Below are 20,484 nucleotides of genomic sequence, written 5' to 3'. Positions count from 1 at the left end.
AGGCTCAACACCAGAACATTTGGCGTTTTCATCCCACAGGTGACGGGACATACAGTCAATCTCACAAAACGATTAACTTGGGGAGGGGGAAAGTGATTTGTCAATATATTTTGCCTTGAACTTTCAGATTGCCAAATCTTTCCCCGGTTTGTTGATGAAACTGCTGGTAAAGACGGTGAAAAATCCCATGGTCACTTTGGAGCCGAACAACGCGACTATTCAAGCCACCAGCACAGTGACGGCTTACGCGATCCAACCCAACGGCACACTGTCGCCGCTATTTGTCCTTAACATGGCACGATACATACTTTTCATTATTATACTCTTTGACATGAGGGCCACGTATAAATATATATAAATATATATATTTTTTTATTTTTTTTTTATAGCGTGGGGGCAATATTCCGAGAGAAAAAGTTTCAAATTTGCCCCTTTATAAAGTCGCAAATTTGCGAAAAAACAACCTAATAAATTTGCGACTTTATAAAGTGGTAAATTTGTGCGAAAAAAACTCAGAAACGTACGAGAAATACATGTAGCGTACTACTCAGATATTTGTGCCAATACTTTTCTGTCGGGTTTTCAAATAAGGAGATAGTAATTGCTTTAGCAGAGATTAACCATATCATGTTAAGCATTCACTCTTTGAAGCGTTGGGTACTGCCGAAGACAAAGACGCCTCGCTTTGCGAAGGTCCGCACCCTGAGGACCAAGCATTTAAGTTAATATGTTAAAATGTATATTTACTTATACATTTATCTTTCCAGAATTATTATTTACACATTCATACATTTGGGTATTTTTTTTTTGTATAAGTAGCTAAATTCATGAGTCGAATCTGCTGCTCTCCGTGATTCACTTGAATTTACCTAAAGTACGCTAGCTTCTGATTGGTTAGTGTTAGTCAGCTGATAGGGGAACAGGAAGTGTTGCCGCTCTAGCTGCCGTGTATGACGAGTAAAGTTTAAATTAAGAATGAATCAGTCTCCATCCAGCCTTTTCATTTTGTAAACAGTGTTCCATTAACCACCGAATCCAACGGATCCTCACATTAGTTTATAGCTACGCTACGTGTATTTTTCGTAAGTTTCTGAGTGTTTTTTTCCCCAAAATCTTCTACTTTATGAAGTGGCAAATTTGCAAGTTTTTGTCTGAATATTTCGCCTGCCCGTATATATATTTATACGTGGCCCTAATACACCGTCATAACATTCATCTTTGGTTATTTATTAAAAATAAATAAAAAATAAATAAAACTTTCTTAACTTGTATTCATTGTCCCCTTCCAGGAGGCCAGTGTCAGCGCCCGAGTGTCTGTTAGCGGCATGAGGCTAACTGGAAATGTCGCCCTGAACAAGTGAGTTCCCAAAAATTAATGACTCTTTGTTCAAAGAGGCCAAAAGTTCCTTGCAAGAACAAACGTTACAGTCTAATTTTGCTTCATTTGCACAGAATGGTTCTGACCCTGGGGACAAGTTATGTGGGAGACTTTCGGGTAAGAGTTAGACTCAGATGCAAATTACCGCTTTTATCGTCCATGTCAGTGAGAGGAACTAAACTGAACTTAAAATGCAGGTCAAATCTCTTGACAACATTCTGAACACGGTCCTGAAATTGGTTGTTTTACCCATACTGAATGGTAAGTTGTTACCAAATGAGCATGAGTTCTCCCATGACACATGGTGCATTTTTCAACATACGCACTTGTATACAAGGAATTGCCATGCATATATGCCAATTGAAAGAAATTCATATTTGAACATTTGATACATATCAACTGCCATATCGTTGTAATGACTAAATGCTGTTCTCTAAACTCATTTAAATTCATGCATTTCTCCCCAGTTCAACTTGCAAAGGGATACCCGCTCCCCACCATTGGAAAGATGAAGCTTGTCAACACTGACCTTCAGGTCCTTAAGGTCAGAAAGAGAGAATTTTCAAAAAGCAACATTTACGTCTTCTATATTTTAACTCATTCACTGGCATTGACAGCTATAGACGTCAAAAATTCATTTGAACTATTTCTATTAGTTAAACTTTTTTTTTATTGTACATTTAGAACATATCTAAAATTTGTGATGAATCGTTAGTTAACTAGTGAAGTCATGTGATTAATTACAATTTTAAAAAAAAATAATCACCTGACGCCCCTAATTTAATTTTAATTAAAAATAAGGGGTGTCAGACGATTAAAATTTGTATTCGTAATTAATCGCACAACTTCAATAGTTGACTCACGACTAATCACAAATTTTAGATTTGTTATAAATACAATAATTTTTTTTCTAGGGTTTCCTAAAAAAATTTAATGAAATGAAAAAAAAAGTTAAACTAATAGAAAAAGTTCACATGAATTTTGTATGTCTATAGTCGTCAATGGCAGTGAATGAGTTAAATGTCTGTCTTTTTCTCCTGTAGGACTACATGCTGATTGGGACAGATGTTCAGTTTGCAGTGTGATGGAAGTGACACCCAAATGATTTTCATAACAAATAGATTGTGCACATCTCCAGCTTTCATTTCAAACCACTATTATTGCTCAACATTTGTTAGCGTTTCTCTTTGTTAAATTAATGACTGTATGTTTTCGCTTTCTTGCAAATTAAATGAGGGTTGTGATATTTTTTCTTCAGTGGGCTTCGTGTCATCCAAACAGCAAGCAGGACAGTGTGCTCCTGACATGGAAATAATCTTTGTTCTATTTTAATAGCATGCTAAATAAATCATGAACAAAATATGACAAGATGTGCTGCTTCATGACATTTAATCGCATCTAACGAATTCCTGAAACTTAAATAACACAAACCAAATATGGTTACACTCAAATCGATGAAAACACATTTAACCATAATAACTTAACAACTCGTACATACTAACAGTTGTGTTGAGATTTTTGTAACATCACGAGATCAACACTGACGCAGTGGACCAAAGTAACAAAGATCTTTGGTACAAAATGATACTTTAATGTAATTTGTTTTCTGAGCTGTCAGCAGTGTCGATCAAGGTCATGCGGCAATCTTGGCTGGGAAGGCAAATGTTCATCATACTTGCTGGACTTCAAGGGAAGTTTGTGACACACGGCGTGACCTCTCAAACTCTGTGAGGTGGCCGACATGATCTGCAAAAGAGAAAAGACAGGCATGAACTCATTTGCTCCCAAAAACGTATAAAACCGCTCTATTTGAAATAGTGCCATGGTCCCAAACTGGTCTGCTAGAGCATGCAGAAGGCTTTGATGCAGCCTCTGACTTGATTAAAGCAATGGTAGTTATTGCAAAAAACGGCCAACAGGTGGCAGCAGAGTATGAGATCAGCCAGGGCCATGTTGCAAAAAGTTATTGGGTTGGTGAATAATGATGAAACTTAGCTATTGACCTTTTGCACGTGATGTCACCGCCCTCATGGGAACGCCCCCTGATGGACACTGGACGGCAAAAGAACCACTTGCCTGTATTGTAACCATTGAATCTCGTACAGCGTTAAGTCCTTTATCTAACCGATTATCTCATAAAATGGTCATATCTTGCTGTGCGGCCGGTTGTACAGCTAGACAAGGGAGTAAACCAAACATTGTTGTTTTTTTTATCACATACCTACAAATGAAGACAAAAAGCCGTCAACAGCATTCAACAATCATTTCCTTCCGCCGTCCGTCATAGGGCAGTCACGTGATCACGTGACGTCGGTGCAAATGGTAAATATTCTAATGTTAGTTGCTGCAAAACGGAAACAGATACAAATGTACTTTTTTTCCCCTGATGAAATATAATCTTTTTTTTGGTAGGTGCATATTTTTATAGCAATAGAACACAATATTCTGTGGGCCTTGCAAAATCAGTCAAAATTCAGTAAAACAGCCAGGAGCGAAGGGGGTTGCTTCAGTGGAAATGGCTGGGAGTGAATGAGTTAATTATTGAGAATTCAAATCATTCAAATCTCTCTGAATGTCTCACACAAATACGATTGAGGAGCCCAATGAAAATGAATGATATGATTATTAGACAATTTCGATTGAACCACCAAGCTGCGGACCAGTTTTAAGGTATTAAATCTGCAGAAACAATAAAATCTTTTTGCTTGTTATTTCAATTCAATTAATTGGCAGTTTTTTTTCATTTGTCTGGTTTTAAAGTGTTTCTTAAAACTCAGGTCTCCCACTAATATCCGTATAATAGACATAGCGACCTGAAAACAGACAAAAATCCCACCTTCACTAGCACGTAGTCTCCAACGTTGATTGCAGCCGTGTTGGACTCACAGGAGGACTCACTCGCAGGATGAACGGCAACATCCTCTCTGGGAAAGATCACTCTCATATTGCTATCTGCTCTCCCACGCAGCTCCTTGGCAGATCTCTTACTCTCCTGGAGAAAACCGAATGGCGCCATGAACATTGTTGCTCACTGAGGTTACACTAACCTAGTACAACATGTGCACCATCCGCTGAGAGTGAGCTTTGTTCCACGCAACAAATCCATTGATATATTTCTATAAACATCTGCTGGCTTTGCTATTTTAAGGATGACAATATGATTGTCAAGCAGGATCAGTGCAAAAGAATAAGAAAAACGTGCAATGTTTGCACAAAGTAATAACTGATAAGCAGGCAGTCAGAATGTTTGAAAATTGTGACTAGAACAAGGATCGATGATGTTTTTTCGTTAGACAAAATGACGCCTGCATATCCGAAGCTCAAGATTTTGCTTGGCAAAGTGCTGAAAAGTATCCTGTACTTGACTACATCTTAAGTAGGATATGACCCAAACCTTATGGTTCTTATTTTTACATAGAACAATAATTGATAAAGGTTAAAGTACTGTAGGGCTGTGCAATTAATCGAAATTCAATTTCAATTATTACACTCCACAATTACAAAATCATCATAAACGTAAAAAAAAAAAAAGATTAATACTAATTGTTGAGTTGTTTAGATTTATGCATTTGCACCTTTTTTTTGTTTTAACAAATTTGAACATAACTAATTTAATTTAATTATATATATATATATATATATGTATATATATATATATATATATATGTATATATATATATATATGTATAGTGTGAATACTCCCGGAGGTGCTCCATACATTAGCGAGTGCATTTCGATTTTTCCACGAAAATATTCTTTGCCATGGACCCAAAGGAAGACAACAATGTGCTACGAACCACAGTGGATTTAGGAAGGAGATTATCGCGTCGTCGTAACTACAGTGACTACTTCCGTAAATACTGGTACGAGGACCCCCCTTAGCTGCTCAACAACGTGCCTAACGTTAAATAGCGCACGCAAGGACCCCTTAGTGGTCTTAACATTATGCCCAATGTAAAATACACAACCTCAGCACTGAACTAAAGCAAGCATTAGCATAGCATTTTTCATCCACACCACAACAAAAAGGTAAGGTGTTTTTTATTGTTTAAATACTGTACAGGGTGCAAATGTAAAAAACATAAATAGACATTAAAATAAAAATTTCTGTTTTTTGGAGCTTGGGAACGGATTAATTGCATTTACATTATTTCCTATGGGGAAAAATGTTTCGGAGGTTGAACAATTCAAACTTTGAACACTTCACATGAACAAATTCTGTTCAAACGCAGAGGAACCCACTGTATATATATATATATATATATATATATATATATTAAATAATAATAATAATATTATTAACATTTTTAAATGTGTCAATATTTTCTTGTTTTGTACCAAAAATAAATAATCGTTTGAATAACTGTGATTTCAATTATTGCCAAAATGATCGTGATTATTTATATATATATATATATATATATATATATATATATATATACTGACCCCCTCCACCAGGACAAGTTGTGTGCTGCCAATAAGAGTAGCGTTGACCCTTGCAGCTTCCTGTCTGAACACAGCGATACACTCCTCCAGCCTACGTTGCTTCACATCCGCTGGCACATCATCTTTAAGATTATGGAATGCATGGGTTTTCTAGGTTGGGCAACAAAACAGAGAAGCTGAAGAAATGATGTTGTGAGTGATGGTGCAAGCATTTTCATGAATGACTCACCTTTCTCATGCTATAGGCAAAAAGGAACCCGATGTTGTAGCCTACTTCTCTGATGAGAGACAAGGTCTGCTGGTGATCTTCTTCGGTCTCGCCACAAAAGCCTGAGATGAAGTCACTGCTGAGACTTACGCCTGACACGTACACACACACACGGTAGGTAATAAGTTGAAGTGAAAAACAAATAAATGACACAAAAACATCTTCAATTGTTGACGTAATCAGACACTAGTGTACGGGTATAGACCGTCACCAGTCACAGAATTAGTTTTATATGTTGTTATATGTATGTTTTGCTCAGTCGATGTGTGGCTGTCATTTTGACCAATTATTGACCAATCTAAAGTGTTGAAGTGTCTTGTACTATTCGATGCAATGTTAATGGTTGATAAATCGTGTCATTTTTGGGGTCCCCTGAAAAGTGACCATTTTGAAGTTACAAGATTTTGGCCCGGTGATATACAGTATTACCTTTCTTCTACCTATCTTAGTTCTAAACCACTATAACAATGATTTATACTAGTGGTGTCAAATTTAGTGTGTTGATTTTGAGTTAATTTAAAGTTCCTTTAACGCCACTCATTTTTTTAAACGTGTGATTAATGACCGCTCCTTACTTGGAAAGCCTGTACTGGGGAAATTCCAGTCGCAACGCAGCAGACATCTCCACATCAAAATTTTGCAGCAATACATTTATTAGTAATGCATATATTTGTAGAGACTGGGATCAAGTTGTATTACACAATTTAAAAAATGAGCAGAATTTCACAAGTTACGTCATGTTAAAGATTAGATAGCTCTGTATATTAAAAGAAAAATGCACAGAGCTGTCACCAACGTCTTACAAATGCACCTATGCCATCTAGTGGCAGAAAAATGACCTCAACATAAATCAATATCACACTCATTTTTTACAGTACAGTACATCTTTTTAATTTGAACAAAAATGTATGAGTTATTATTTACTGTATCAATCACTAAAAGATGCAGCCATATTTCTATTTAACATTTTTTCCACTTTTGTTAACAAGAGTATGAAATCTTTGAGAAAAAAATATTGTACATTTAGAAAAGATATAAAAATTGGGATTAATCGTTAACTATTGTAGTCATGCAATTATCTACGATTAAAAATTTAAATTGTCTTGACACCCCTAATTTATACCCAACTTTAATAATATAAAAGGTAGAGAGCGTACCAGTTTGACCTACAACCATTTAAAGACTATTCCAGATGAAGCAGTGGTAAACCCTAGACCAGATTCGCCCTCAATTAATTTTGGAAAATAAAAATGTTTACTGTACTGTAGCTGAGCAGCTGAAAGTTTTAATATCAGCGATCTGTCAAGGTAGTAAACATCGCTCACAGCGCTTCAAATCCCAAGACTGCACTTGTTTGTCAGAGAAGAAGATTACACAATAGGTCAAGAAAATGGTGTCTTTCGAGTAAAATAGCCAGCAGATTACATGTACACTGAATTTAAATAGTTAGTTAGTTTGCTTAGCGACACTCTGAGCCATGAAAATTTTCAACCTAAATCGACACTTTAAATCCAACCTCAAAATTACACAACAGTGATCCCACCCCCACACCCACAAGAACTGTTGACAGTTTGTTTACTAAATTTGTGTGCTCCAAAAAACATATTATTGTTATTCAAGGCTTAATAGTGTTACATTGTGCTTAATTGGAGAAGCGGCTGTTGTGATGGATGGCAGAATCGGCAAACAGAGGGGAAACTTTGGGGACAAACTTTCACTGCCGTATATGAGTTCACAAGAAGCCCCAAGTAGCACTCACCAAAAAAAAAAAATAAAAAATGTGGGGCCCCTCCATCATTTAGGTTGCCCCTCCCTGCCCTAAACTGATCACCTGTCAGACACAGCACTGACTCAGAGAAAACCATTCACACCCGTGGAGAGGAAAGTGTAGCCTACCTTGAATTATATTCTTGATGTTCCGTACCAATTCAAGGTATGACTCTCTTGTATACCTGCAACGAGTAATATATGAGTCATACTTTTTCCACTCTGTATATTTACTTTGTGTTTAGTAAGAATATGGAAACGGTTAAAAAATTTAAAATAACATTGTTTTTCTATTGATGTAACTTGCATGAAGATTAGATCACATTTGATGACCAAGTAATGCAGAAAGGGCTTGAATAGAGTTAAATACAGTTACTCACCCACGGCGCATAGCTTTCAACACCTGACTGCTCCCACTCTGAGCTGGAAGATGGATCTGCTTACAAATGTTTTCTCTCTCCGCAATCAGATGCAAAACCTATGAACACACACACAAACACGCACACAGACAAAGCTGATCGATCATCAGTCAATCAACCAGTCATGGATACCTGAACGATTGTGTTCAGAGTTGATTTAAAGCTAGAGATTGCAGTGATTAAAAAATTACCCAATGACAAAGTGCGCATTCATGCTAAGCCTCACTTAAAAATAATTTTTCCCAAATACAGTAATATATTGACAGCAATGGAAATAGCCTTAGTAGACTTTTATTTGAAGTTGGCCCACGTCGTGGCGTGATAGCTAGCTTGTCTTCCCCTTTAGATGTTTAGGATTTCTTTATCATAGTTGATAGAAATTGTAGTTGCGACCAACATCAACACAACGCTATCCCAAACTCATGTTCAATCGCTAATTTAGGACGCTAAGAAACTGCTAATTAATTACACACTCATTGTATGATAGGTCAGAAGTCTCTGACGTTAGTGGCTAGCAGCTAGCTGTTAGCATTACCGACAGTGCCTGGCTTGTAGCTGTAAATGAGATTACCAGCTGGTAACTGGCTTGAATTCTTTTTCAAAATTCTGGACCAAGGCTAGTTTGTAATTCACTTTCCATGAATAAAGGAAGGGAAAAGATAAATAGAACTTTGTCTTCATTTATTTTATAAAACACGTTTGCCCAGTAAAAAAGAAAAACGTTCAACTCAAAATGTCAAATTTAGCCGTTTAGATTATAGGAACACAACTTTAAGCCATTAATACCTTGTTATTTTACATATGAACCATGTAAAAAAAAAAGCGTTTTACGAAATAAATGAAACTGATAACGTTTCGTTTTTTGGCAATTATCTATCATTAACAATTCATGCTAGCTCCCTTGACGTGCCGCTGTGTGCATTATTCATAGTTTGAGGATTTAAATTTTATTTTATTTTTTACTTAATTAGTTTTAATTCATTTTCAGCTCAATTCTGTTAGCTTTGATTAGTTTTAGTTATTTAAAAAAATATTTAGCTTTAGTTAGTTTCAGTATTAGCTTTCGTTTAAAATGTGTATTACTTGCGTGCAATATTTAATTAACACTTCACTGTAAAAGCAGTTGGGTCAAAAGTAACCCCTTTTAGGGATCAAAAATGGACCGATCCACTTTATGGGTCAATTTGAGCCAACTTTCTGGGTTGATTTATACAAAATGATCCAATTTTTTGACCCAAGTAAAGTATCTGACCAATATTTATGAGTTGTTTTACACTAAAATACCCATTTCTTGACTCAAAGTTGGGTCAAATAGACCCAAGTTGAGGATTGGTCCATTTTTGATCCATAGTTGGGTTATTTTTGGCCCAAGTGTATATGGTAACATGAAAAAAGTAACACAGGTCTTACCTAGCGTAGCGTTGCATTTCGGCTGAGTTAAATGAAAAAGCAGGCGAGCCGAGCCATTGGAGCCAAAATCGTCAAGCGGAAGTCGCTTTTCTATTGGCTGCTGCCAGATGACATCCCTTTCTGTGTGACATACTTTCAAACGTCCTTATTACGGGTAATATCAAAATAAATATACTTTAAATCGCATTAAAAATTAACCCCAAAGGCTCATGTATTACATTAATTACCTAAGACTAAAAAAAAAGGACATTTTCGCTCTTATTACAAGTTAGTTAGTTTTGTAAACGTAAAATGTAGTATCAGTTAGTTTTCGTTTTTTTTTAAAAGCATTTTCGTTTTTATTTTATTTCGTTAACGAAAATGTTTTTTGAATTTTAGTTATTTCGTTAGTTTTCGTTAACTAAAATAACCTTAGCTGGTAGTGTTTCTTTGAGCAGCAATGCAAGGGAGGTAAAGTGAGGCTACATTTTACATCTTGCTAGCAGCTTCGAGACTGCAAACTCTACCTCAGTCATGTACCTCATCAGGAAAGTCTTTGGGATGAGGTGACGTGAATCTGATCCTCATGTTGGGATCGACCTGTGACACTCCGTCCAGCAGGTCAGAGAAACGCATGCCTCCCAGTTTTGGCCGGTACACAGTCTTAAAGCCACGGCTCAATTTAGTCGGAATGGCACCACAGAACTGTTCTTTAGAAGTGTCTCTGTAGCTGTTCACGTTCTGACCCAGCAATGTCACTTCCTTCACTCCCTGCAAGAAAATGCATCGCACATACATTAGCAATTGAATCACTATTTCTGCTTTCTATTCAGTTTGATAACTACTTCTGACCTACCTGATCAGAAAGGATACGAACTTCCTCAAGTATAGAGCTAGCAGGTCGACTCCTTTCGCTGCCCCGGGTGAAGGGAACAATACAGTAACTGCACATGTTGTCACAACCCCGCATTATGGACCTGCAAGGACATCATTTGAGCATTTAATGTGAATGATTAAAATGACCAGAAATTGGTCCTCTTGATAAAACATACACAAAGGCACTGTATCCCTGAGGAGAGTGGTGGACAGGCATGACGTCAGCGTAGGTCTCCTCTAATGAAAGCAGCACATTGCTTGCTTGTTGACCTCCCTCGGCCACAGTCAACAGACGGGGAAGATCCCGGTAGGCGTCTGGCCCAGCAAGGATATCTACAAGCTTCTCTCGTTCCAAAATGGCCGTCTTCAGTCTCTCCGCCATGCAACCTCAATAGAAACACGCACAACATGTTAAAAAAGGCTCTGAAGCCAACATGAATGTTTATTTATATTGCTCGTCTTTCCACTGATCTGCTCGGCTATATCAGATAAGCAATATGTTGCATTTTACGCAAATTTCTTTATTCGCCCATCTGATCAGTGATGTCTTTGATCGCATCCCGTTTTTCCCTCATATACTGTACATTTATCTGTGGCAGGTCGCCAATTGATATACACCTCAATATTATCCAGTGCAGTCGCCAATGACAAACAAAACCTTAAAAATTAACTCTGTGAAAGTACCCAAGAAGAATTACAAAACATTTGAATATTAGCTTTCCTACGAAGTTCAAAGTACCTCAAGGTGGAAATAACTCCAATGTCACCATTAGTAAACAAACCCTTCTGTTATTTGGCAGAAGGTAGCGCAATTGAGAAAAAGGGTAAATTAGCTTGAATGAGGATTTTTTGCCTCTACCATCAGAGTTTGAATGTGTTCAGTGTTAGTTTAGTCCAGAAAAAGAGTTGTTACTTGAGGTCAAGCGATTAGAAGGGGGACAGAACACAAACTATCATTTACATTTCAATAGGTAAGTTGATTAAAAAATAGACGTAGTGGAAATTCTGACTCAACAAATTATTATTATTATTATTATTATTATTATTATTAAGGAAATCTTCCATCCATCCATCCATTTGCTACCGCTTACTTTGGATCATTAAGGAAATCCAAAAAGAAAAAAAAGTTTGTCATTGTTTTAGTTTTTTTAGTTTAGGTCAATGGTATTCACTTCTCTGCCACCTTAAGTAGCTTGCCGCTTAGTGTTTAAAACATTGCGAAATTAATTATCTACTGAATCCCATATAATGTGAATACCTCAAATTACAGTTGACAATTCCGAGTAATAATGGCGGTCTTACAAAGTGAAATGATCTCCTCCGTCAATTGAAAAGCATTAGACTTTGGATCATTGTAATTTCATTTGTGATGATTATTTTGATTTCAAGTGATGAAATATCATTTGACTACTATAACAATCTGCTTGGTTTGTATGCTCGTCGTGTAAAGGAAGGTGCTTGCATTGTTGAAATATCACAAATACCCAGATGTTCCAAACTGTCAATACCTAAGATGCCAATTTTCATTGGTGTTCGACTCCTACGGCGCTTATTCTTCATGGCTGTCAGTTCTTGTAGTCTGTTCCAGATAGTTTGTTCAGCTGTTTCTCTGTTGCACAAAATTAAAATTGAATCAAATGACAAAGCTATAGATTACCATTTGCAAACATTTCTAGCGATTCTGATAATTTACCTGATAGAGCATGTTACAAGAAGGACCACATCTGCCTGCAGATAGACGACACATTAACGTTGTATTCAGTAACTATTAAGTGATGTTAAAATCACGAATAGAATCAAGCCACATGCAGTACCTCGTTTAAATGTTCCGTGCGTTGATAACCATTCCTCTGTAGTATGGACCAGGCAATATCCGTATCATTTACATTCATTTGACATCCGTAGGTTTCAAAATATACTGTAAGAAGAGAAGACAATGATTTACGTTTCTCCTAAATCTTCCAAAGTAACGTTAAATATTTCAATGCACCTTTTTGTGAATTCCCCAGCTCCAAGTCAGCAGAAAGATACTCGTGTTTGTATTCTACTTCGATGTCTAAAGCAGTTGCTTTATTACTAGTGGAAGCTCGGATGAAATCGTGAAAACTTGGACCAGAAGATATTTGAGTCTTGAATTGATCCGATGCTCCCCGCCTTTCCCTTGCACTAAGTACACTACTGGTTGAATTACAGCACAGTCTGACTTGCAAACATCTGACAGGTATCCGCATTTTGGGAAAGCAACACAGTTGAGTTAAATTCAAAAGTTGTTTCATGGTAGGTTCAACACCAGGTAGCCTAAGTGTCATACTGCTGTCTCCTCTTCGGGGTAGAAACATGCGCTTGCAAATGTCACGTAAAAAGAGAGCGAATTGTCTACATATCAAGAGGACAATCCCTTATTTCAATGCATCGTCAGTCATATCCGGAAAAAAATTGCCCGTCCAAAATGCCGCATCCAAGCTAAGGTTTTGAATACTGTAAACTAGTCAATGTGTAGGTACACTAGATATTTCATTTAGATTGGATGCAAACACGGGAAAATAAATCTTGTCAATTCCTATTTTATATGTGAGTAATTTTACAACGTTCAACATTTCACCGAATCAAATGAAATCCGTCCTGTCTATGGCGAGCTGATAAAAACGAACACACAAATAAACATCATTGAGTTCTCTTGCAGCCGGTCTGTCCGTCAGAGAAATGTTTCCCCCTGCAGTCCGTCTACAATTACGGTCCGTAGAATGAAGTAATACACGCCCCCCCCCCCCTTTTTTTTTTAAACTATTTAAAATTTGTAATTAATAAATGTGTTTATTGAAACTTATTAATCTAATTTCAAATTGGTATGGTATTTTGTTATATAAAAAAGGTAAGCCTCAAGAGACATCCCAAGAGAAAAAAAGAAAGAAAAAGAAAGGTGAGACCTAGGTGCTTTCAGCAAGGTTAAGTTCTTCTACTAACCAACACAATTTCACTGTGTTTTACTTCTTCATGCATTTAAAGTAGGAAAAATAATGAAATCGTTATTTACTCATCATCCCGCAGCAATTTTTCATTTTCCAGACCAGAGAAACCTTTGTTGGCTATTTAGCTGAGAGACCCGTAATGAGCAGTTTCAAATAATACTAAATACTTTTCAAAATCATTCATTGTATTACTATTTTTCTTCCTTCCTACAAATAAAGGGGTGTGTAATCATCGTTAAATCAGGCTTCCCCAATCTTGGTCCGCATATAGTCTACAGGTTTTATGTTTCCGTACTTCGACATAAGCTACCTGAGTCATATCAGCTCATCAGCAAGCCCCGCAGAAGCCTGATAGCGATCCTAATCATTAGAATCAGGTGTATTGGAGGACAGAAACATCTAAAACCTGCAGGACTCCGGCCCTTGAGGACCCAATTGGGGAAGCCTGCATTAAATGGAAGCATGGTTTGGATTTTCCCTGCTATACATGTATAGTGTTTTATATATATATATATATATATATATATATATATATATAGATAGATAGATAGATAGATAGATAGATAGATAGATAGTTAGATAGTGAGATCTTGAGAGAGTGAGCATGCAAAATCAAGAAGGGGGAGTGATCATGCCTGATGTGGGAGTGACTGGGAGGTTGAGTATAAACTGACCATGGATGCAGGGAAAACCATTCACTTCAGTGTTGCAGTATTTTTGTGGTAGTGAGAGATGATGAGGGTGGGAGGCAAAGCATAAAAAGGAAGAGCGACAATCCTCCTTAATCACACACAATTTATAGGTAAGTGAGCGAAAGACCATCAAATAATAATAAAGAGTAATGTCTGCTTTGATCATCCTCAACATGCAAAGTTTGTTTGTTTGTTTTTTTTTCATTTTCTTTGCTGCTCCTGTACAGAGAAGTTGTTGCTCATGGAGGAAAAGTAAGGTTTCAGCATTTGTTCTAATTTAATTTGTGTGGCTGCCAAACTCTCTAGCTGTCCATTCGTCTACAGGACAACCTTTATGATGGAGAAAGCTGTATTGCTGCTGTTGTACTGCCTGTTCATATCAATATCAGGAGCTCCACTATACCCCTCCATCAGGTAAGCTTTACTACACCCATCTCCTTAATGGTGTCAAGCGTCATCTTCCATATATACATATTACATTTTAATTTTAAAAATGGCAGAGATGACCATATTGATTGACCACCTTCCTTTCTTTTTCTTTTTTTTATGGAAACAGTGAAAAATGTTGTAGCAATATTTTCTTTGCACCATTGCATGTTGAAGCTGCACCCTCTGAAATTGTTATGCTAAAAATAATCACGATGTCTGTAATTGCACCTTAATCTTTATCTTAGTGGCAGAATCTGTATCCCCCCCCCCCCCCAGGAATATTCTTAGTTTAAAATGTGTCTACAGCATTTTACAAATGTTACAACTGTCACTGACCTTTTCAACGGAATGTGAGGAAATGTTAATATAGTTGAATGCCGTAAATATGTTACTGTTATGAATTTATTTCTCAGGTTTGGCCAGAGGGACACATCCATCCTGATGACATCTTCTCTAAAGAACCCAGAGCAGCTGGAAGACACAAGTTCTTCCCAAGAAAGGACAGACTTACGGTCAGTACAAGACTGTTCTCCAAAAGTGTTGGGAGAGTGAAACCGGTTCTAGATGGAAAACGTTTGGATTTTGAATATGAGTCAGCAGTTCAGCTTTTAGTTCCAGGTATTCATTCGGATCTGAAACATGATTTAGAACTTTGAAGATATCATTATTTGTGAAGGAACACCAAATGTTTAGGTGAGAAAATGTATGGGCACAGATAAACTTGATTAAAGTGAATTAACTTCATATTTACAGTTGATAGATATTATAACATTTTTAATTCTTCATTTCATATATTAACCATTGTAACACATTATTAACATTTTAATTCTTTATATTAACCTTGTCGAGATGTTTTGTGTTCTGTGCAGAGCAGATGGTGTTGATTTCGGTATAATTTGACCTTAAGCTGGGACATATGATTTAGTCTAAAAAAGTTCCTTCTCAGCGTTTTGTGCGAAAACACATGTAGTCCTTGAACAGAATTTGTCCCGAACATACACTCACCTGACATTGTTTTCGCCATCTGCTCATGGAAAAGTACCCAGAGATATGTTTTGTCTACAAATAAAAGAGAGGAGGTCTTTTAACTATAAGAAGCCATTGTACACGCGGAAGAGACACATTTCGATGCTCTGAATCCCACCTGTTTAAGTGATGAATTAGAGGCTGTTTGAGTGTCCAGAGATCTCTGTTAGATTAAAAAATCATTTTTGCAAAGGTGTTTTTTCTTACATTAAATCTGTCTTCAAATTTTGGAACACGCAAAGAGGAAATTTATTTTCATTTCTCAACACAGTACTTATAAATCTTTTGCTTGCAATAACTGCATAAAGCATGCGACATATTGACGTCACAACTTTTTCATTCTTTTTTTGTGAGGCTTTTGGCTTTTTCTTCTCGTTGGTATTTTTTGGAGAGGGAGCTACTCCAGTCTCCAACTTTAGCAGGTAAAACGCCTGCTCTGTAGGGTTTAAGTCTAGACATGGCCTGACTAGGATCTTCCACTTCCATCACAACCTTCCTTTTCTTTTTTGCTAGTGAGTGGTTTGCGTCTTTGAGTGTAGTATCGGTTTGTGCCTGATGTAGGTAACAATTGTTTTAGAGTCTGTCCTTACAGCTGTCAATATTACAGTTTCCTTGGTCTACCCCCCCCCCCCCCCAATGTCAGTGCTTAATGAAAATGCTATTTTCTAGAGCCCCTGTCAATCAGGGGCCTTTAGCAAATTAAACTTAAAGTCAAAAAATTATTAGCATTTATTAATGAATGTGGGTGAGTTGCATCACACTGTAACCACCTGTTGATCTGAAGATTTCCCCCCTTTTATTTATTTATGTATTTGTTTATTTATTTATGTATTTATTTTTGTATTTTGTCTTATTTTAGCTTGGGCCGCCATGCTGATGCCATCTTTACAAACAGTTACAGGAAAGTGTTGGGCCAAATATCCGCCAGGAAGTTTCTTCAGACCATCATGGGCAAACGTCTTGAGTAGGTTTCACCGGAGGAATTAAAAACTTTAAGATGTGTGCAAATCCAGCATTTGAAAGCACAGCAGAGGATGTTATTGTGGCCATTGGTGACGGTGACACAATGAAACCTGTAGCACCGGTGTTGTTTTTCTACAGAGACGAACGTGAAAGCCATTCAGATATCTATGAAGGAACCTATAAAGAAGATTTGACATCCATCCAGAGAAATCCAAGATATTGAGGACTTCATGAAATGCCAGGAAGCTCAGGTAAACAGTTGTGATATTCCGCAGGAAGCAAAGAACGGAGTGTCAGACTTCCTGTAATTCAACTCTTTGTTCCCTATACAGACTGCAGAGCAAAGAGGACACATGTACAGACTGGAAGCAGCACATGCTCATTTTTAAAACCATCACAGCTTGTTTTCTTCTACCTGTATTTCTACACAAACTAAATTATATGATGTTATTTTTATTCTAATTGAAGCTGTGAGGAAAAGCACAACACATTTTTTTGTGTGCTCTGATTATGTGTGGCACTGATATTTCCTACATGTTACAACAGTTTAATGCTTGAAATTTGAAATTCCTTTCCAATATACAATCATAAAAAACACACAAAAAAACAATCCATCCATCCATTTATCAATTTTTTTAACCGCTTATTCCACACAAGGGTTGCTGGGGTGCTGGAGCCTATCCCAGCTGCCAGTAGAATGAATGAATATATATATATATATATATATATATATATATATATATATATATATATATATATATATATATATACATACACTTTTGCCTGCACACCCAATTGTTCTTCATTATATACATAATTTTACAAATGCACACTCTGTCTATTTTCTCATCCCAACATATCCCATGTGCAGCATATTTTTATACATTCCTTTGAAATGATTTGTTTTAATGCTTTGCTTATGCTACTTCACAATTTCACACCACAAATTGACAAAAGAAAAACCTCTTCCTAATTGTCTGTATGTTCAATACTTTGAAATTGTGTTCACCCCTTAAACCATTTTTCTGAGATTCTGAATGTTTTCCTGGTTTGCTGTTTTACCTTATACATTAGTTGTGCAGTTTGAAATGACACAATATCTGTAAATTTGAATATATTTCATTTTACGAAGAGCAAATTGGTGTATTCTATGTATCCTACCATAGAATAGTTCTCTTTTTATTGTAGAAGGATTAATGATTGTAATAAGTTATTGTAGTGGTTTCTCCAAACCTCAACACAAAATGATAAATGTAGTAAAATTCGGGAACTTTTGGGTGTGTAGAACGATTTATAATCTAGTCTGTCCTTGATCTTGTTAATGACGGCAATAATTTTTTCTATTTTATATTGAGCATTTATCATCAATTATAACCCAGAAAATGTAATCTCCTGTGCCCTTCCAGTTTCACCCCATTTATATTTTATGCATCTGAGTTGTCTGTTATGTGATTTCCAAATAATACAAAAATCAAACCGCATTTTAAGCATAATCAACTCCTTGTCTTTTGTTTGCTGTAATTAACAAAAAACAAAACGTATACCACAGTCATTGTTTCCAGTACATTGCAAATAGCCTATATGTACATGTATATGTACTGTACATTGTACATACAGTATATATATTTACACTGTATGTAGGCTACACTTATCCTTTACACAGTAAGTAACATTTAGAATAGTGATTCTCAACCACTGTGCTGTGGTACATTAGCGTGCCGTGAGATATAATCAGGTTTGCTCATACAAAAAAAAGCTTTCTACAAATAATTTTTGAACAATTCAATGCTCTACCACTAGATGGCAGAAGATGAACCTAACCCTTGGATCCACCTTGTTCCATTCATTCAACAAAATAAAAGCTTTGTGTTTGACTAAACACGTCCACAATCTCACACTAAGCAAATTAATTTTGAGTAAATTGAGAAATGATCCTGACTATTTATGTATGGAGTGATCCCCGTTCCAAACCAATTCTTGGGTACAAACTTAGAGTAACAAAGCAGTGAAATAGGTGAGAAATTCAACGCTATTTTTGTTTTTTTTGTGGCAATAAGGGCCCATCAAAATAATTGATGTTATCCAAAGTGGGTGTTATCTTGGCCTTGGAAACGCCCATGTTGGGCACTTTAAATTTATTCACTTGTTTATTTTATTTAACAATTGGATTTTTCATAAAGGGGTGTCCAACTCAACGCCATTTTGTTTTGTGGCAAAAAAGAACCATCAAAATAATTGATGTCATTCAAAGTGGGTGTTATCTTGGCCTTGCAAACGCCTATGTTGGACACTTGGCCATGTAGTGTAAGGCTAAGTTCACACTGCAGGTCAAACTCTGACACGGGTCGTACAGGGACCGAACAGCATTTGTATCAAATAGGAAAAAAGTATGGTCTTAACACGCAGTCAAACTGTACAGTTTGAAGTACAGTACAGTTGCAGTGCATTGGGAATGCTGGCATGTTTACGAGCATCTGAGACAGGTTTTGAGGTCAAATGAATTGAGGCGGTGGGCGAAGGGTAATGTCCAAAAAATAAAACCCTTAAGGGGGAGGTTAACCCAAATATGCTCTTTACAACAATATGTCGAATGGGCTCACGTGTTTTCAAAAGCTGAGCCGTGATTGGCTGATACCTGAGCCTTGAGCAACTGTGATGTCATTTTCAGTCGACAGCAAGCGGCAAAGTAGCCGCCCACTGAGATGAGTAAAAACGGGTGGATTTTGATGCTTAGCTCATATTCCACAAACACAATAATCACAACGGCATGTTTAGACTTGTGGGGCTGCATAAAACATATTATTGTAAAGAAGATTTTTGGGTTGACTTCCCCTTTAATTAACTCATTCACTGCCATTGACGGCTATAGACATAAAAAATTCATTTGAACTATTTCTATTAGTTCCCCCCCCCCCCCACTTTTGTTAACAAGAGTATGAAAACCTAGAAATTTTGTTTTATTGTACATTAAGAACAGATCGTGAGTTGACTAGTGAAGTCATGCGATTAATTACGATTATAAATTTTAATCGCTTGACGCCCCTAATTTTTTAATAATCTTTTCTTTTTTTAATATTTTCTTTTTTCTTTTATAATAAAAATAACTAGTAAAGTCAATCGATTAATTACAATTAAAATGAATTTTTAATAATTATTTTTTGGTCAAAAAAAAAAAGATTAAAAAAAGAAATTAACCAAAGTGGATTTTTTTTTTAACTAATAAAAATCGTTCAAATAAATTTTTGACGTCTATAGCCGTCAATGGCAGTGAATGAGTTAAAAAAAAAGTTAAAGGACACCGAATACTCTGGCAAGTCGTAAAACAAGTAAAATAATCTCACAGGGAGATGAAGGGCAATCATGATCAATCACATTGCAACACAGTGGAGCAGTCGGATAGAACCGGGCTGATCTTAACAACATTTGATCACTTTCTGAATTTCCTTCCATTCAGCAACTTAATCTTCAACTGTGTGATGCGATGTGTTGGTGATCGACTCCAAGGGGGAGAGCGTGTGCCGTTTCAATGTCTACGTTTGATGTCTTAGGCTCATTTTTTAAATCATTTTTTTAATGAAAAAAAGAGAACCTGTTTGTGTTACAAATTTCACCCAACTCCTCTTCAGAAGCAAAATACACTGAATTTGATAAAAATAAATAAATAAAAATCAAGAATGTGATGAGTCTGGACATGCATTTAAATACACAGCGGAAAAAAGCAAACCACAAGGATTACCCATAATGTAAACAATGCTGATGACTTTGGCTCACAACACACCAATCTTAATTCAGATGTGTAAAAATGGCAAAGTGAGCAGGAGCAGCACACGGCTGCGCATGCTTGTCAGCCATGATAGACACA

The 20,484-nt window shown here is 36.5% G+C and overlaps 3 protein-coding genes across 7 annotated transcripts in view; 2 read left to right on the top strand and 1 right to left on the bottom strand.

The window, feature by feature from the left end:
- The window catches only part of LOC144056812 (bactericidal permeability-increasing protein-like), a 9,425-nt gene extending 6,677 nt beyond the window's left edge, over positions 1 to 2,748 (top strand). Inside the window, exons 10-16 of the mRNA XM_077573894.1 lie at positions 1 to 39; positions 128 to 295; positions 1,290 to 1,357; positions 1,453 to 1,495; positions 1,576 to 1,639; positions 1,846 to 1,922; positions 2,422 to 2,748. The exon at positions 1 to 39 is cut by the window's left edge and continues 21 nt beyond it. Coding sequence (XP_077430020.1) covers positions 1 to 39; positions 128 to 295; positions 1,290 to 1,357; positions 1,453 to 1,495; positions 1,576 to 1,639; positions 1,846 to 1,922; positions 2,422 to 2,463 — 501 coding nt within the window. The 3' untranslated portion in view covers positions 2,464 to 2,748. The remainder of the gene's footprint in view (positions 40 to 127; positions 296 to 1,289; positions 1,358 to 1,452; positions 1,496 to 1,575; positions 1,640 to 1,845; positions 1,923 to 2,421) is intronic.
- A 2-nt stretch (positions 2,749 to 2,750) lies between these two features.
- cdk5rap1 (CDK5 regulatory subunit associated protein 1) lies at positions 2,751 to 13,232 on the bottom strand. 2 transcript variants are annotated; one of them, XM_077573892.1, is made up of 13 exons: positions 12,534 to 13,232; positions 12,358 to 12,461; positions 12,237 to 12,271; positions 12,052 to 12,152; positions 10,720 to 10,930; positions 10,524 to 10,644; positions 10,208 to 10,438; positions 8,240 to 8,337; positions 7,989 to 8,044; positions 6,054 to 6,184; positions 5,825 to 5,974; positions 4,215 to 4,370; positions 2,751 to 3,124 (listed from the first exon to the last, which is right to left on the bottom strand). In XM_077573892.1, exons 1-13 carry the CDS (start codon positions 12,880 to 12,882, stop codon positions 2,993 to 2,995), a joined length of 1,875 nt encoding a protein of 624 aa, XP_077430018.1. In that variant the 5' UTR covers positions 12,883 to 13,232; the 3' UTR covers positions 2,751 to 2,992. The 2 variants fall into 2 exon arrangements, with proteins under 2 accessions (XP_077430018.1, XP_077430019.1); XM_077573893.1 differs by lacking the exon at positions 2,751 to 3,124 and adding an exon at positions 3,152 to 3,722.
- A 140-nt stretch (positions 13,233 to 13,372) lies between these two features.
- On the top strand, positions 13,373 to 17,258 carry ghrh (growth hormone releasing hormone). Of its 4 annotated transcripts, none has more exons than XM_077573849.1 (7): positions 13,373 to 13,463; positions 14,432 to 14,456; positions 14,529 to 14,618; positions 15,047 to 15,145; positions 16,519 to 16,623; positions 16,761 to 16,873; positions 16,955 to 17,258. In XM_077573849.1, exons 2-6 carry the CDS (start codon positions 14,446 to 14,448, stop codon positions 16,843 to 16,845), a joined length of 390 nt encoding a protein of 129 aa, XP_077429975.1. In that variant the 5' UTR covers positions 13,373 to 13,463; positions 14,432 to 14,445; the 3' UTR covers positions 16,846 to 16,873; positions 16,955 to 17,258. The 4 variants fall into 4 exon arrangements, with proteins under 4 accessions (XP_077429975.1, XP_077429977.1, XP_077429978.1 ...); XM_077573852.1 differs by lacking the exon at positions 13,373 to 13,463 and adding an exon at positions 14,242 to 14,314 and having other exon boundaries at positions 16,555 to 16,623; XM_077573848.1 differs by lacking the exon at positions 13,373 to 13,463 and adding an exon at positions 14,242 to 14,314.
- The last annotated feature ends 3,226 nt before the right edge of the window (positions 17,259 to 20,484 follow it).

This window comes from Vanacampus margaritifer, chromosome 8, assembly GCF_051991255.1.
Source record: "Vanacampus margaritifer isolate UIUO_Vmar chromosome 8, RoL_Vmar_1.0, whole genome shotgun sequence".
Classification (NCBI taxonomy): Eukaryota; Metazoa; Chordata; class Actinopteri; order Syngnathiformes; family Syngnathidae; genus Vanacampus; species Vanacampus margaritifer.
This window is presented reverse-complemented; position numbering and strand designations above follow the sequence as displayed.

Excerpts from the sequence above, each read along its gene's own strand:
- cdk5rap1 (XM_077573892.1), bottom strand. The coding sequence starts at position 12,882 with ATGTTTCTACCCCGAAGAGGAGACAGCAGTATGACACTTAGGCTACCT. Across the intron at positions 12,153-12,236 it reads CTTGTAACATGCTCTATCAG|AGAAACAGCTGAACAAACTA; the intron begins GTAAATTATCAG and ends TTTGTGCAACAG. Across the intron at positions 10,645-10,719 it reads CAGGGATACAGTGCCTTTGT|GTCCATAATGCGGGGTTGTG; the intron begins GTATGTTTTATC and ends ATGTCCTTGCAG.
- ghrh (XM_077573849.1), top strand. Across the intron at positions 14,619-15,046 it reads CCACTATACCCCTCCATCAG|GTTTGGCCAGAGGGACACAT; the intron begins GTAAGCTTTACT and ends TTTATTTCTCAG. Across the intron at positions 16,624-16,760 it reads ATCATGGGCAAACGTCTTGA|AGACGAACGTGAAAGCCATT; the intron begins GTAGGTTTCACC and ends GTTTTTCTACAG.